This window comes from Octodon degus, unplaced genomic scaffold, assembly GCF_000260255.1.
Source record: "Octodon degus isolate 3935 unplaced genomic scaffold, OctDeg1.0 scaffold00009, whole genome shotgun sequence".
Classification (NCBI taxonomy): domain Eukaryota; kingdom Metazoa; phylum Chordata; class Mammalia; order Rodentia; family Octodontidae; genus Octodon; species Octodon degus.
The window spans coordinates 6,650,729-6,669,900 of NW_004524585.1; the positions used below are offsets into that span (position 1 = coordinate 6,650,729).

General features: G+C 33.3%; 1 protein-coding gene across 1 annotated transcript in view; it reads right to left on the reverse strand.

Moving 5' to 3' along the window:
* Dennd1b (DENN domain containing 1B) overlaps positions 1-19,172 on the reverse strand; it is a 292,621-nt gene that overhangs the window by 149,192 nt on the left and 124,257 nt on the right. Inside the window, exon 5 of the mRNA XM_023707369.1 lies at positions 285-334. Within this exon, the coding sequence (XP_023563137.1) occupies positions 285-334 (50 nt within the window). The remainder of the gene's footprint in view (positions 1-284; positions 335-19,172) is intronic.

Below are 19,172 nucleotides of genomic sequence, written 5' to 3' on the forward strand. Positions count from 1 at the left end.
ACTTTGTAGCATATATACCCGAAGATTAAGGGGATAAAATATAACCTATTATTTATGTTGCTTTAGGACTCCTCCAGTCCTGCCATGGAGGACAAAGTAAAAGCTACCATAACTGAAAAGGCTTCGTGATTTCCGATGTCATTTAATTTCATTTGAATCTCTAGTCTCCACAGTTTCTCCAGAAACAGTGAAGAGATTATTTGATTTTTATTAAAAACCACAAGTAATCATTTTAAAGTGTGCTAAGATACTAAAGTTATTATAAATATTGACTTATACTGTACCTTTCAACGTCAAAGGGGAAACAGAACTTTGGCACACTCTGCAGTACTTCCTAGAAATGTAAATTTAAAAAAAAAAACTTTAGAATACTTTTTAAAGGTGCAGTTAAAAATTTTTTAAAGACATTTTCTAGGGAAAAATTTTTTTCTTCAGAAAAATTAGCACAGGTTCCTAGACTAAAATAATTGATTATTAAAAAGGAATTAAGTTTCTGCTTGGGCAGATTGCACTGACAATGGCACGGAAGCCCGGGGGAGGGCCTGGCTGAAGGGTGTTAACACCCTTCACAGCCCCGCGGGGCCCCTTCCACAAGGCCATATGGATTTTACAAGAAGCACCGCACCATATGGGTAAGCCAAGTCTGCTGCTCCTTGTACCACAGGCTAGCCATAGGGACTTCTGACAGATCCTGGCTCAAAAATATAAATGTTGTTTCAATTAAAATGCAGGCAGAAAAAAGAGAATGAAGTTGGCAGCAGAAAGAATTACTGAGAGGTAGAACAACTCTACATGCCCCATACTGAAATGGTTCTTAAAAAAAAAAAAAAAAAATCTTTCTATAGCTTAAAAGACACGCTTACGTTTCTTCCCCCCTCCCCCCCTGCATGAAGTTAAATAACATTCTTAAAGAAATACTTTTTGACATTATTTTTTTTTCATTTTAATGAGAAAAAAAGATCAAATAGCAATCAAACAGTTTCAAAACAGGTTAGTAGGACAGTTACAACAATTAATACACTGCATGTTGTGGGATAAATACACAGCTACTTTCTCTTAGTTCACTAAGAAGAAAGGTTTGTACTAATATTGTTTAGACAAGAGATCATGTCTACATCTTGTCCTCCGAATAACTACAAAGAAATATATTTCTAAAACTAAGCCTTTAGATTAAAACATAGCTTTTATTCTTTGTACTTTCACTTAAAAATTATTTCATATTAAAATCACTATTCTAAGCATAGAAACCAACATGATTTTGAAACCTCCAATAAATTACAGTAATTACAAAAAAGTTTAAATTTTTTAGAAATACTATTAACAATTACACCAAAATGTAAGCAAGTGCCAGGCACTTGTCAAGAAACAAAAAAAGATCCATTTTGTTATATCTGAAAAACAACTCAAAATTAACTCTAATTCAGAAAAGTTTAAAGCCAGGTGACCTACAAGAACAAGCAGACATACAGAAAAGTGTTTCCTATTAAAAGAAAATCAAGCAAATGAAGTTACCTTAATACTACTTATTCCTTTACTAATATTGAAAATCATCAGTATCTAAATATTTTAAAACTATATATATTTTAAAGTAAAATTTCTTGAATTCTTTTAAAATGTATACTGTAACAATGTATCAAGTAAAAATAAAATATAATAGAATTCTACTATCAATACCTCAGAAATCTTCAAGAGCCTTAACTCTTAAAAACAAAAAATTGCACTGTATAAAAGAAAACCTTCTTCCCTTAGGGCAGGATGCCCAGCTGTGCTTATGAACATGTACTTTCCAAAGCATGAGCACAGATTCCACGTTTATAGAAAGCCAGCTATCTTACTAATGATATTTTTTCACATATAATTAAACACTTGAAATAAACTACTGAAACATCAGTTCATCACAGATGAGAACAGTCTGTTTACATCCGACTACTGCTTTATCTATCTTGTGCTGCAGAAAATGAAGTCATTCATCATATTTATTAAACATATGAGCGCTGTTCAGATATCCTCTTGCAAAACCAGCTACATAATTTCTATGCTAAAGAATATATGTTCAAAATTCAATGTCTACCTCTAAATACATCCAAATTAGCCATATATTCTACATCAATTTAAGACTCAAATTAAGAAAGACGCTTCCCATTTAGTTGCTCAGTCTTTTCACACCTTCCCCCTCCTTTCTTACACAAGCAACACACATGCACACACTTCTGCAAAACAGCCTCAGCTCGCTTCCCAACTGGCAGAAGCATCCCTCAGGGGACAAGTCTTTAAACCTCCGCACTCTTTAAAATTCAACCAGGCAGCAGGTCTATAGACTAGTGTATAAACAGTATAGACAAAAAAAAAAAAAAAAAAAAAAAATCCTCTCTCAGCTTATGTCAGTGACAAAGCAGCTCAGCAGTTGACTGCTTCTCCCCTGACAGTAGAAGCAGGGTTTACACAGATCAATAGCCAGAAGTCCTACCTAGCTCCCAGGACTCAGTTTTCTTCCTTAATTACAGGTGCTATTCAAACTGAAGTTTAAAAAGCAAAGAAAAAGTTGGAGGGAGGAGTAAAATATATTCAAATATCTTTTTTTGGATCCTTTTTGGAATAGTGCTAATTGAAATTTACATTTCTACATTTACTGGGGGGAAAGTGTCCATAAACACTGGCATTTCTACCACACAGCGCTTTTGATATCACACACATACACAGACAAGACTCACACAGACACACACCACACGGAAGTGTAGGCCTGCATCTGGACCTGCACTCACAGGTCATGTGAAAGGTTGGAGGCAAAGCTCTCCAGAAGTTCGGGACCTTCTGTTGGATTTTAAAGAGATTTCCTTAGCCAAGAAACACTGACTTTTAGAATCTTATTCTCCAAAATATATCATTTTTATATAGAAAGCACATTAGCCAGCAGATCTGGAATGACAGAAATAACAAAAAGAATGAAACACAAAATTGTGAGCAGCAAGATGCAACCGGCAAGTATACGTATTTCTGTATGTGTCCAAAAAATGACACATTCATCATTAATAAATGGAAACAAAGACAGATGGAATTTACACATTTTTGGTTTCACCTCAATACACCTCTCCTAGCAAGCACAATAATGAAATTGATCTTGTAAGAGAAAAGACAGTGAGTTGCTAGTGTTAGAAGGTACATTAGTTCTTTATCCCATAAAGCTACTATTTAGCACTACACATTAATCAATTAAAACAAGCATTTAAGAAAGAATCTTGTTTAAAAAAATGCAAAATTTGCATTTTCACAAAATTTCTTAGACTTTATCTAAAAAAATGTAAGATGAAATGAGATCTGTCACTGAAGATGCCAGCAGTCATTTTTTCCTCCTTTTTAACCACTTCTTCCCCTAATCTGTGCTGAAATACTGGTGTTCTCTGGAGTTCCATGTTTTCCTCTTCCCTACTTGAGATCTGCCTATGTAATCTTATTACTCCCATGGTTTCAACTAAAAATACTAAACCTCTTAGTCTTATAGTTCAGACAATTTCTGCAAATTCTAGGATTATACATCTGTACATTTTCTGGAATCATGATCTGAATATTCCCAGTCATAGAATTAAGTTGCTCCTTGAGTTATTGTCCCTATTGTTTATAGAGTGGCAGCAGCAACTCCAGAGTTACTCAAACCAAACACATTGTACCTAGCTACCTCCTTTTTTCCCTGTCTCTCATAAAATCAGCATTCAACAAAGTTCTTTAATTCAATTTCATAACAATCTTGCTCTAAAAGTTCTCCATGAGAGATAAGGAATTGGAAGACAGACAAGTGGTATCAGGAAACACATTTGATTGCGATACACAAGGACCCAACATAAGGACCTTTTGTCTTTAACTCCATTTTGAATGGTACTTACTTAAGGAACAAGAATCACTGTATCATTTATGGCCCCTTAACATATATAAAGAGTGGTTACCTATCAGCACTCAGGGACAAGGTAGGCCTTTTCAGAAAGTTTACTCAATATCACCCACAAGGACTCAGGAATGCACTTTCTTTCCTGGTTTGCTGACTTTGACTTCAGCTACCTCTCCTCATAGCCAGAGAACGAGCCACCAGAACTTAGCACATCACTTCAAGAGCCGCGATACCGCAACGTGCAGTGCAGTGAAAGTAACAGCACTTTCTGTCTCTTTGTCAGGGAGGAAGAGACCTCCAGAAGACCCACAACTGACTTTCGCATTATGTCTAATTAGCCACACGGTGACAAGCCAGGCCCAAATTAATCACTGGCAAGGGAAATGGCTACCTACGCACAGCTTAACCTCAGAGTGCTTAGAGGAAAAGTCAGAATTCCTATCCACTTACTTTCTAATAACCATGACACATAATGATAAAGAAGTTTGAGAAAAGTATTTTCCTTATTAATCATCATTATAATATTAATCAAATAAATTTATAATATAGGTCTTAAGAAAAATATATAAGGACATTTTTCAAATATCTATTTTTTGTGCATAACATTTTCAGAATTATCTTGCAATGAAAAAATTATCTGCTTGTCAATTTTAATCTTATTTTTTACAAGGGTCACAGATGTCTAAAAGGATGATTACTTAATTGCAAATAATTTTTCCCAAGAAAATCAGAATACACTTATTCAATCTTTTTTGAAATTTAAATAAGACCCAATAGACTTTTTTTTTCTTAAGAGAAACATGTACTGAACTAAACTGCCACAAACAGGTCACATAACATGGCACTGAGATGGCCAACTGTGTGGTGAGGTATTCTAGGGCATTACAGCAAACTATCAGGGATATTTTAAATTTTTAAAGGAAATGCAGCTATACCAATGGTGTGATTAAATCAGGACTGCATTTTGTTAAAACAGTGTTACACTAATATGGTAAGCTAAAGAGAGAACCTCTTTAAGCATCATCATCATCATCTTTTTTTAAAGAATCATTTTAAATTTGGAGAATCTGTTTTAAATTTAAAGAAAAGCCAACAGGATAACTGTGGAATGTTGCTCTTGGTTTTTACTTTGCTGTTTTGTTTCAATTAGAAATAAAATTCTCTATTACTCCTCTTTCATAGGTAAGGTAAACACTGTAAATCTGTGTATTCAGACACTAAAAATGTTTAATTATTATTTTTTGTTTTTATTTTTGCAGAACCGGGTACTGAACTCAGGCCCTTATGCTTGCCAGGGAAGCGCTTATTCAACTGAGCTCTCTCCCTAGCCCCAAAAATGTTTAATTATTAACTCCAATCAAGTTCCTTTTCATCATTGAAAATTTTAAATGATGGGCTGATGCGATAGCTTGGTTTCTAGGTGCCTGCCTGGCAAGCACAAGGTCCCTGAGCTGGGCCTCCTGTACCCCATGCTGTGCCAACCCCGGAACCAGGCATGGTGTGCACGCCTGTAATCCCAGCTCTGAAAGGAGGCTGAAACAGAAGACCACTATGGCTCCAAGCTGTACAGCAAGACTCTGTATCAACAGACAAAATACATAATTCTTTTTAAAAAGTTTATGAATTTTTATTATTAGAAAACAAATAATTGCTATATAAGAAATATGTTCAGCTATAACAAGAAATGTTATACAATACAAATTTCAGGAAGTATAATTCTATGTGTATCACTCTCATGCACATGATGAGCTCTCTGTAGTCTCAGACTACTTTAGTTCAATCTCATGCCAGTGAAAAAGCCTACGTGGAAAGCATTACAGATAAACGACCCAACATATGCACCCCCACACAAAATGCAATAGGTGTGCTTGGCAAATCAAAGATAAAATATATTTAATTTAATAAAAAAGAACCATTTACAAACTTGAAAGTACATAAAACAAATGAGTTTGCAGAAGGACTCTGTTGGTCAAAAAGTCTAATAAACTGCCAGTTTATGACTCACTTTTAAGCAACAGTGTGAATAACAATTGCCCAACTCTACTGGAGAAGAAAAGCCATTGAAAGACTTTGTTCTTCTCTAATAATCATACAACTTCCTATTCCCTCAGACTAATACATCTAAACTCTGCCTCCTTTATTTCTACTTTAAGGCCCAGGGATACAGTTCAGTGTCATAAGCACCCACCTGGCAAATGCAAGGCCCCAAGTTCAACACCCAGTACACACACACACACACACACACACACACACACAATTTCTACTTTAGGAACCTTTTCTGTATCAAACTAAACTTAAAAACAGAGCACTGTCCACATTTATGTGTAGCTCACAGATATGAAGCTATGAAAATCAATTGCTTATATCAAGATCATTTGGATTGAGGTAAGTAGGAAAATGTTTCAGGTTCTGACAGATAAAAATTTTGTATTAGTTCATCACAACTGGTTTTGTATCAGTCAGTCACAACTATGGCTCCAACCCACAGCTACGTGCAGCGGAAGGCAGAGAAAATATGACTGTTTTTTTCAGAATTGGGAGAATTAAGATCAGATTATAAGAAAATACACACACACACACACACACACACACACACACACACTCGCACACATTAGGTGATATTCTCAGAGTGGTCACCTTCACAATTCTTTGGAGTCAAACAGTAAAGCTGCTGACTAGATGAGGCTCCGCTTACCTCAGCTAAGAAATAAGAAAAATCAGTACCTGTTTAGTGGCACTGAGAGAAGATATATTTGGGGATTTGTGTAAGGATTAAGTAAATCATGTAAAATTATAAGGAAAATGTCTACTCCAAAACCTCCCTTACAACTGTTACCTCTTTATTTAGCTACTTGTTTTAATAACTCATGTTGCATGAATTCAAAAACAAAATTTATTCATTCTATATTTACTGAGTTAACAAATCAAAAGTCCTGTGTCCTGTTGCCAAAACTTTTTACATTGTGAGATACAAAGTGATTGAGGGTTTGATCAATTTATCAAAGATTTTTTTCATATATTTTATAAAGGCATATATAAACATAAATATGTATGAATATAGATTAGACTATATTCAACTACTTCTATTTAATCAAATATGATGGCAGCAATATACTGTGTATATCTAAAGATTTCCATACATACAGGAAGCTTATTTTGAGCTACTATATTATCTGCTTCTTCTAAATTTCAAGTATCTTCAGAGTCATATGAATAGACATTTTCATTTAATGAAAAATTTATTAATAAAATTGCTTTTTCATTCATGCTTTGTTCATTAGTTCATTTAACAAAGGTCAATTACCAGCTTTACTGAGGCATTTGTCAACTTAAGGAATGAAAGTATTAGAACTTTCTGGAGTGATTCTGGAAGTCCTCCTTTATGAGTGTCTTTAGTTGCATGGCTGTTGCTCCTCAGCTGTCCTGAATCTATTCAAAACATTTACCTTTGGTCATTTTTACTTTAAGAAAAGTTCAGCACAAGGTAGCAGATCCTGTGAGTAAGGGCAATGAGGACACACGGTAATGCTGTGACAAGCCCGCCTTCCTGTTGGATAGCACTGAGCAGCAGAATTCACTTTAATTTTTTATCATACTTCATAAAGACACTCAAAGGATTTCCAGAACTGGCTTAGAAAGTGGCAAGAACCATGAGATAAAATTGTTTGAAAGGAGCGATTTTGTGAGTAGGATTGTTGGCAATGTGTGTTTTACTGTAATAAAATTTTTAATTTAAATACTTACCTGACTTTTTTTAGTACTGGTGATCAAACTCAGGACCTTGTACTTGCTAGGCTGGCGCTGTGCTGCTGATGTATATCCCTGGCACTTCACCCCTTCATATATTTATCACCCCTTGAATACTTTCTCTCATATAATCTCAAATTATGCCTTTCCTTCAACTTTTGTCTTGACAAAAGATACTATTAAACATATCCTCTCAAAACATATCCTCTTTAGACTACTACCCTCTCTTACAGAATTGTATTTTCTATATTCTTTAGTCACCAGGCAGTTTCTCCTAGTTCTTTGTTAATCTATTTTGTACCTTTCTTCAGTCTCATACTCAAGGACCATTTTTCCTCTTACTCTTCATGAACCATATGCAGATAACCAATACCTTACATCTGAACAGATGTTTTGGCAACACACGGCACACAGAGAGATGTTCCAGGGTGCTTCTTCATTCACCATTATCATTTTTTTCTCTAATCCTATGTAGAACCTTTCTCAGAACTACCCGTAAACTATGTTTAGTGGCTCCTCTAAAAAAAGACAGGAATATTGTGATTTTTCTAAATTGGCTTAAGAAACACTAAGACATTTGGTTACAGAAATCAAATCAGGGATTCTACGATTCAAAATGTCTGAAAATGATAATTTATGATGGTGCATCTTCTGGGAACAATGATATCTTTAGTGTATCTCTAAGTTTTGAAGGTTCTAGAAGCCCTTAAGATCACATAGCAGAAATGAGAATCAAGGTATATGTTGAAAGCTCACAAAAAATATCATCAATTGTCTATTCGGTTATTTGGAGGATTTATCTGGAGTAATTTTTTTTTTTTTTGTATTTTACCTCGCTTTTAATTCTATTTTAAAGATATGTATGTTTACAATCTAGCTTTTCTTTTTTTTTCCAAAGTTTTATTGATAATTAAGCTATAGTTATACAAGTATAATATATAAATTGTTCTTTGAAGACTACTTAAACTAGCATAAAGTCTTCTCAGAGTTAACGCACCTTTACAAACTCGATATGAATTTATATGAGCAATACTTATTACATTAATTAGCAATCATAGGTAACCACAATACAGAGTAATAAAAACACTAAGAAAAAATAATAAGGAATCTAGAAGAGAAACATGTAAACCAAATATAGGGGGAATTTTCTGGGGTAATGTAGTAAAAAGCCCTCAGGGAAGAAATCCTACTATAAATGGAGAAATGGAGAAACAACCGGAAGTTGATCAACTATAGCACAAGGAAAGGGAGGTGGAGGGGAGTCATCAAGATACAGATTACAGTATACTCATACTGCGCTCACAATATGTGCAGCCCTATCAGTGTAGCTAGCAATGATCCAGAAGGTTCTAGCTATTGTAACAGGAATGATCAATTGGAACAAGTACATTTCCAAAATCTTTACACTTTAATAAAACTATTTTAAAAAAAAATCTTTGAGGGCTCATTGAGCTTTAGAGTTCCCCTAAGACCCAATCAGTGCCAGATAATATAACTAAGCTTGAGGAAAAAAACAAAAAACAAAACAGTAAATGGCACCTTTGTAGCACCATCAGAGGTAATTTACCCTAATACACACTTCAAGGAAATGTGATTAAAATTTGTGTGCTTTTTTTATTCTCTTCCTAAAGATATAAAATATCTGTTTACTCTGTACCAATTTTTTTTTTTTTTTTTGAGGTACTGGGGATTGAACTCAGGAACCTGCGGTTGCCAGACAAGCACTTATTCAACTGAGCTATCTCCCCAGCCCCTATTCTGGGCCAAATTTTGATCTAAACATTTTACAAATATGTAACTCAATTCTCACAATCACCATGTTTGATTCCTCTTTGTATGCAAGAAAATAAAACTGAGGAACACATGGGCTAAGTGAAAAGTCACAATAAGCACACGACAGAGTCAGGATTTGAAACTACAACCTGAAAATTAGCACTGTGGTCCAACCTACATGATTTGCTTACTTGTTTTCAACTAGGATATTCTCTGCAAGCAGCAGACCCATACATTGGATGTTTAATTTGCCTCTGTATGTTGGATATTTTCCATATATGTGAAAAGCTAAGATTATGTTATTAAGGCTCAACCTGGTATATCAAAAATAAAATGTTATGGTAAAGAAGAACAGTAAGACTGAGAAGAGAAAAATTGAATTATGCAATCACAAATGTTGAGTCTTAACTCCCCTAGATTATTCTATGATCTTGAAATTAAACAAAAAGAAAAAACCCTTCTTATAGCTATGCTTGTTTATTACTATTGAGAATATTAGGGCTATAGTAGAAATATGCACTTAGTATGTCTCAAATAATAGACTTGTAAATAACTTAATTTGATTCCCACAAATAAAATAGTAAATACAGCTGAAGCATTTTATTTAAAATATGAGGAAAAAATCATACAGTACACATAAAACAAGGTCATACCAAAACCAGCAGATATTAACAGAGTAACACAGGAAGGATGGCACTGAACATGCTGATGTAACAGCAGGACAAAGAGCTGCGAGCACATTTCATTAATGTAGGCTAGTGGTGAAAATATACAGTTAGACAGAAACTGTCTATATCTGGTACTGAAAGACAGAAATGGTGAATGGCCTGGTAGTTAATTGCAATATTCTTAGCAATTTACTCAATAAGCTTCATTAGACTTTCCTAAACCTTTCAATTTAAAGCATGAACTAATCTTGCTTTATCTTGGTCTTAACCATCCAGCAGAAAAGTATAAAAATTAAATATAAAAAGTAAAGCCATATTAATATGCTGAGCTGTAAAAAGTTCAAGACAGCAACTTCTGACATTGCCAGTTCTATGGAAAATCCACTACTATTATGGACTACTGGACTCTATTGGATTATTTTGCTGAATTCATGCACCTACAATAGTTAAATGACAATGGAATACCCTTCTCTGACAAACTAAACAGAAAAAGGGTATACAAATGAAGGACCATTTTGTACCCATATATTCAAAATAGGATAGATATATAACTACTTTCTCTTAATTCAATGAGTAGAAAGATTTGTACTAATATTGTTTGGACAGGATGTCATGTCTGCATTTTGAGCTATGAATAACCACTAAGAAAACAACAATATACAATGTATTAATTGTTGTAACTATCCTACCAGCCTGTTTTGAAACTGTCACATTGCAATTATTTTCCCAATAAAATTAATAAAAAGGAGGATTGCTAAAAAGGAGTCCTATCTGTGTAGTGAGTCCCAAGAGATCCTGTACTAAACACATAAAAAAGAGTGTATATAGAAATTCTAAATAGTAATGATGTAAATATCATGTTGTAAACTTATTATGCCATATCTTTTATAGAACATCTACTACTTTTTAATAAAAATGTAGTTTACACTCCCTGTTGATATAATCTCTGGTTTCTTGCTAATATTATAAGTGAAGACTTAGGTTCTTATAATGAGAACCCTTCCCACAAGAAACTAAAGCATGGACACTTGCTCTTTTTACACACCCAAAGCCACCAAACCACCCTGAACAAACAGCAGTGAGTTTTGATCACCCTCATCTCACCCACTTAGGCACAGATGACCTTAAAGAGAACATGCAATTTCAAGAGACTCTTCTAAAGAATTTTAAAAGTGAGAAGTTATACCTATTTTATTTGATAACTTTCTCTTTTAAGAATTAACACTTAACAAATTGACTCAAACCTGTAACTTATTCTTAAAAATATTTTATTGACATATATGTAAAATAATAAAAACTAGAGCAACTTATCTGCATAAGTAGCCTACAATAATTCTGTAAAGTCTGATTTGACCATTCATCAGCTAAAAGTAGAACTAAAATTAGTTATTTACCCTGGGAATGTATTTAAAAATATGATCCACACTTAGTAAGTCTCACCTTTTGCTGGTGAGTTTTAGTATCACTAACCTCTGATTTCTACATCTTTATTCATTATCATATTTGACTTTTTTTGCAACGTGTGACACTTTATTCACTAATTAAATATGTGTTTATTTATAAAGTATCTACTACATAGAAAACATTTGGGCTTCACAGACACAAGAGCCCTCCCTCTTGGTATGAGAAAGCCAGGCCTCTGACTAATCTCACCCAGCTTAAAGGCATCTTCCTTAAATGTCCTGCTTTTTTCTAGATCTCCTATCTTTGTCTTTTCTTTTTGTGCTACTTCAAAACTTTCCATAAACCTGGTGTTTCCTTGCATCTGTCTCCAACTCTCACCTCTCCACGAAGAATCTACTCTCATTTTCATACACACTGGACAAAAGGTTGGGCTCTACAGCCAGAATGTGAGGACCAATTTAGCTAATTAATAGATATATGAAATCATTCATTTAACTTTACTCCAATTTCCTTAACTGTGAAATAACAGGGAGTATACTGAGCATCAATTAAGTTGATTTATACAGTGCAATGTTCAGTACAATGCCTACCTAAAAACGCTCAGAAACCATTATTATTAGGACAGAGAAGAATATAAATAACTAAGAGCAAGAACACTGAAGCCAGATTGCCTTCCTTCAAATGAATTTAATTAAACTGTGAGAGCTTGGGCAAGTGGTTTGAACTCTACGCACTGTACTCTCCTTACATATAAAGTGAGATGATGAGTTTTTAATTTGAAGAAATTAAATTAGGTAAATTGGTAAGTATAAAATACTTGAAGCAACATTTGGTACACTATTTTTTACTATTACCAATATCTAATGTCCCTCCAGTGTTATGTGTTTTTTTTATTTGTAACTATTAACTTAATATTTTAATCAAGGTGTTTGAAGACAAAAAACATTGTATCTAAGACATATTACACTGTTCAGAACTTTTTTTCCCTTAAATTATGTCACTATGTATCTAATTTTTTAATCTAGAAATTTCTGCCCTCCACTACTCTTTACTTTCCTGAAGAATTATCAATAGATGCAAAAGACTCATTTGGCAAAATTCAACATTTTATAATTTTAAAAGACCTAAGCTCCTAGAAAAAGAAAGAAATGATCTCAAAATAATGAAAGCCACAGCTAATGTCACAGCTAAAGTACTGAATGCTTTTCTTCTCAGATAAGAAGCTAAGCAAGGGTTTTTACTTTTGCCACTCCTATGCACCATAGAGGAACAAACCCAAGTCAGGGAAATTAGGCAATGGAAATCGCTCAAATGATTCAAACTGGAAATAGAAAAGTAAAACTACTTTTATTCACAAATAACAATAACTTTAAATCCCTAAAGACTCCATTTAAAAAGCTATTCCTAATCACTGGAAGCTACAAAATCAACATACAGAAATCAGGTGCACTTAAAAATTGTCTGAAAGTTATTATTAAAAGAACAATCTCATAAGCACTTGCCTGGCAAGCACAGGGTCCTGAGTTCAATCCCCGGTACCAAAAAAAAAAAAAAAAAAAAAAAAAGAATAATCTCATGTACAAAAGCAACAAAAGAAAATGCTTAGGAATAAACAAGGAAGTGAAAGACTTACACATTAAAAAAATTATAGAACACTGGTTAAAGAAATTTCAAGTCACAAATAAATGGAATGACATATTGAGTTTACAACTTAGAAGACCAACATTGTTTAAAAAAAATGTCCATATTAACTTCCAAAGATTCAATAAAATTCCTGTTAGAATTTTGGTGGAATTTTTAAAGGAATAGAAAAAACAATCCTTTAATTTATATGAAAAACCAGAATGGACACAAAAGCAAAATCAGAACGAACAAAGCTGGCGACATCATACATTATGAATTCAAAATGTATCATAGAACTATAATAACTGAAACAACAAAAGACCATATGACAAACACAGACATATTAGACTAGTGAGCCTGGAAGTAAACTCACACAAGTTTACTTGTATAAGTAAACAAGAGGTGAGGATCAACTCAGCTTTGACAAATGTACCAAGAATACACAACAGGAAAAAACGTCTTTCCACCAATGAGGTCTGGAAAGCTAGATTCGTGCATGTAAATGAACTGAAAGCACAACCTTCTTTCAAACTGTAAAAAGCTCAACTCAAAAGATACCAAATACTTACTTAGACAAGTATAGATTCCTAGAAGAAAACATAAAGGGAAAAGATCCACGACAGTAGTCTTGCAATGATTTCCATATATATGGACATGCACAGGCAACAAAGATAAAGACAGACAAATGGGATTACATCCTGGTTCAAAAGTTTCTTCACAGTGAAGAAAATGATGAGACAAGTAAAAAGGCGACCTATCAAATAAAAGAAAATATTTGTAATCTATGTATGTGTCAGAGGCTTAACTCCTAAAATATACAAGAAACTCCTACAACTAAATAGAAAAAAAAAAAAAAAAAAACTGGTTGAAAATTGGGCAAAGAAGTTAAATAGAAATTGCTACAACAAGATGCACAGGTGTCTGATGTCAATATCAGTAATTATGAAATAAATCAAATGAAAACCGAAATGTGACATCTCATACCTACAAGGAGGTATACGCTGAAAAACAAAAAGAAAATCATTGAAGTTGTAAAACAGTTGGAAATACTTTCTTTTATTAGTGGGAATAGAAAGTAGCATATCAGCTATGACAACAGTTCTTCAAAATTAAAAATAAATTACAAAATAATCTAACAATTCTATTTCTGTGTATTTATTCAAAATAAAATTGGGACCTCAAAGGGACACTAGTATTCCTGTGTTCATCACAGCATTATTCACAATAGCCAAGACACAAAAATAATCTGAATAGGTAAAGAATATGTGATATATACATGCATATAGTACAACATTATCCAAGCTTAAAAAGGAGGAAATCTTGCCATATGCAATAATGTGGATGAACCTTAAGGACATTAAGCTAAATCAAATAAATCATCATGTCAGAATTACTGCATTATTATACTAATATGAAATATATAAATAGTCAAATGCCTAGAAGAAGAAAACAGAATGATAGCACAGGGGCAGTGGGGAACAAAGAAATTTGGAGCTGTTGTTAAATACAAAATTCAGTTATATACAGAGATCTACTGAACAACACTGTGAAATTCAACAAACAGTACTATACACTTAAAATTGTATTAACCAGGAGATATCATTTATCCATTTTTCCTCTACAATTAAAAAAAGAAAAAGAAAAAATCTCAAATCTATTTTCCTTTTCACTTATCCTTTGCTCTTGTCCAGGCTCTCAACAGCAATGGCCTCCTAAGTACATTCTGTCTCAAATAAGCTTCATTTCTGTTATCCAAAGGACTACACCTAAACTCACATTCTTAAAATCCCCTCATACACCATTTATGTTTGCTTGTCGTACTGAAGACTGGTACTGAAGACTGAACCTAGGGCCTCTACACTGACCTAAATCACGGGGTGGGGGGGAGGAAGACAGAGTGAGAGAGAGAGACAGAGAGAGAGACAGAGAAACAGAGAGAGAGAGACAGAGAAAGAGAGAGAGAGAGAGAGAGAGAGAGATGCCCAAGGCTTCACATGCTTAGCAGGCTCTTCATCACTGACATATATCCCTAGCCCAGACCAGCTACCTTGGCAGCTCAGCCTCAAGGTCCATACATTCCACAATCCAACCACACTAAATTTATGTTTAAACAAGATCTTATGCTTAATATCATATTCTGCTTCTTTTTCTATGCCCTAAGGCTATAACCTGGATATTCCTCTTCCCTCATCATATCCCATATCCTATAAACAATCAAGTGACAATGTTTTTTCTAACTCCATGGATAAGCAAGAAAAACATTAAATTACTGCAATTTTCAATACAAAACATGATAAATAATTCTAGTGGGCAGCTAGAATCCATGAACATTGAAAGAACAAAAGCATATATATTTTACTTACCTAACAAGACAAAATATTCATAAACATCACAGAATATAATTAGCCAACTAATTTTTTCATTATGGCTCTGTAAAAACAGATATGCTCTGGAATGCTAACATTTCTCCATAAACCTTACATTTGTAAATTCATTTACACAGTAAATTCCACATCATCCATCTTCTCCTATACTCCAAAGTCTTGCTATTATTTAGAGAATATATTCCCTTTAAAATACTTAGCATATCCAAAATAGAAATCTTCCTCTTTCAAGATATGATGCTTCTCCAAACTGTCATGCTTATACACTTTCATGCTAACTTTCTTCCAGTCTTTTTCAAACTTCAGAATCAGGAAACAACTTTTCTTTTACTTATATACAAGAACATTAAAAACTAGTCAAAGCCTCATGGAACCTGTGTCTGAATTTTGCAAAAATGACCAAAAAACTGCATTGTTGTCTTAGAATAAAAAACAGACTAAAAAAAAAAAAATTATCACTAAGTACTAACCAAGACAAGCTACTTAGAAAACACATATGAATAAACACTTATCTGTACACTTGAATAATTAGGAAAAACTAACAATACATTTTAAATAAAATATTAAACATTATAATTAGCTGAAATACTTCATAGATAACATGAATTTAATTGTTGATGTTAGGAAGGCCAAATATTGGGTATTACGTGAAACACTTCTTTGAAATAACATATAGCTACATTTTTAAGATTTAAAATGTCTAACATATGCAAAGTCTATTAAAATGCACATAATTTATCTGACTCAAAATGAAAATATATCTAATAAATAATACTATTCATCTAAACTCCTTTAGCTCTCCCTTAATATACAAATGTATTCCTTTTCTCCAAAACACAGCAGCTGGGAATGAAAGGAAAGATTTCAAATGCTCATTTTCACATCATATTCCATCATCTTTGCACCAGTGTCTCCTAGCTTTCCTTTGAGCCTCATTCTTTTACAAGAGGTCCCTTTTTAGATCAATCCATATTTCCATAATCCACACCGCAGTTTCCTCTTCTTCTCCCCAGGGTGGACTAACCCTCACATCCAGAACTATGGCTTACAACTGTCATTAAGCCTTATAACAATAACAAGATAACAAAAGAACGGGTGGCAACGAGGCTAGCTGGTACCATATGTTGATCAAATTCAGTATTTTCATCTAAAACAGAACATTTTTAAAATTAAAATTTCTAGTAATAAAGTGTCATCATGTGTAGTTGTTCTCCCCAATTATATTTCAACCCTAGATTTTAAACACTGATGGACAACCTGGCAATACGTTCTTTAAAAAGCTTTTCTATTAATAATGTACTAAGGAGAGAGGAAAACAAAAATCAAACAGAAAGGTGAAATGGCAGTTTATAGATAAATTCACAAAAAAAGAAATTTCCCTACAAGTTTCATTAAGCCAATATAGTTATAATGAACAAGATTATTTTAAATATGTTCTATTTGCAATTAACAAAGAATCTGCACTTTTGAAAGACTTTATTTCCATCAAGTGGTGTCTAAACCTACTATTTTCATTTCCATTCTTTGTTTCCTTGTTGACCTCTTTATAAAGGTAAGGAAAACTGTGAACTGGCTGAGACTCGGCTGTCCCCACATTATGCTCGATTTTCTTCTTGGACTTTGAGAGAGCTGCTTCTCATTCATTAGTCTATGTTACGTCACACTAGAAAAATTCATTTCTCAACTCTGTTTCTTTCAAAGACTTTGAACTCTTTAACAGAACTAAAGGCCAAATTTCCTCATCTGATCTAAAGTTTACTGCTCAATTAAAAAGCTTTAAAGCCACATTTACTTATTTTAATCTACATCATTATTTAATGTTATAGGCTGCAGAGGAAATTCAGGCATTCTAGATGTGACCTAAGTCATTTTCACAGTTATAATATAATAATTCCACTATCCAAAAAATAAAAAAAAATCTTACTTCTAAGAGCTCATTAAAATAAAACGATAATGTCATTTTTACAGGATTTTTGGCTGTAATTTCATCTAAAATACATTTTAAAATACTCTTTTCAATAGGAAATTTCCTAAAGCTGACAGATCTATTTTTCAGTAACATCTCATCAAAAAAATTTTTCTAAAATATCGCTATGCTTTATGAACTTGGTTTTCTTGTTTGCAAAAATCTTTAAATTTTGAAGTATCACATGTCAGCACACAGGTAAAATAAGAATTTTTTTATTCTTATTTTAAAAATAAAAAATGTGACCTATCACATTTTGCCTTGAGCTTCCTCAGTGCTTGCAAAACAAATAATAATAAATCTAATCTCTATTAAGATGGATGGATAGAAAAATATATTTCCATAGACTTTTCTATATGTCTCTTTCTTACATTTCATTCTGACTTTTACACAATATGCCAAAGACGTAAGTCTGTATCTATTATAAATCAAACTGATGAGAAATAAATCATGTTTTAGTTGCTAAAATAGACAAATGATAAAAGTTGTGGAATATGAAACAAAGCAGTTATGATATAATTCTCTTACATTTACTCATTGTATCTCTATAAAATTGTATTTTGTTAAAAATTAAGAAAGTGTCTTAGAAAAGTGTTTACATGTAGTACACAAATGCTCTTAAATGTACTAAATAAAAAAAATTTTGTCACATCAAAAATTAGCTTAAGTAACACATTTCATTTTATCCAGTGGGAAAAGCAATAGCTGACACAGAATGCAATTAAATTATCTTGTTCTTTTTCTGAAATAATCAACTGGCAGCTAAAAAGAACAAAAATCAAGTCCAAACAAGTAAAACTTAATTTTTAAAGAACTTACAATTATTTAAATATTTATTTTGTATTAGGATTTCATAAATTATATCTGACAATTTTCAATCTTTCTTACTGATGCCAGAAATAAAATTATAAAATTCCAGGGATTGATGTCTGTCAATTTTAAATTATTTTAAATTGTTGTTTTAGGGCAGGCCAAATAGTTGAGTAGATTAAAACCCTGCAATCAGGCGCAGGGACCAGGCGTTCAATCCCGGACCTGCCATGCCAGCCCCGCCCCCAGGGCATGCTGAGATGGTAATTGAGACTGGGCATGGTGGTGCACCTATATGCCTCTTGGGAGGCTGTAAACAGGTGGATCACTGAGTCCAATCTAGTAGTGAGGCCCTGAACACCTTGTACACCCTTTCCTAAAATACAAATAAATAAATTGTTATTTTGACAAAAATCCCTTTTGAATTAATACAGAAAATTTTAACAATGGATACGTAAAGATGTATTTTAATTAAAAATGCAGAACAAGCCCAGCCTCGGGGCGCACACCCCTCATCCCAGCACTCTGGAAGGCTATGTCCAAAGAATGGGAAACCGGAGCCCACCCTAGTCAAGCTCATGATTTACTGAGATCCTAAACGATAAAAATAAAAAAAAAAAAAATTTTAAAGGCTGGGGTTACTGCAAACAATTCAGTATCTAGTAACCCCCCAAAAAGAACAACCATTAGACAATACTGAAAATAAAAGAAAAATTATATATTATGCTAAGTATAATGCATTTACATCAACTAATTAGCAAGATATTTTTGAAATAAAAGACCTATACAGGCAGCAGTGGTACACACCTGTAAATCACAAATATTTGGAAGGCTGAGCAAGGATCACAAGATCAAGGCCATCCTGGGCAATTTAGCAATATCTGTCTCACAGGTTTCTTTTAAAAAAAAAAAAAAAA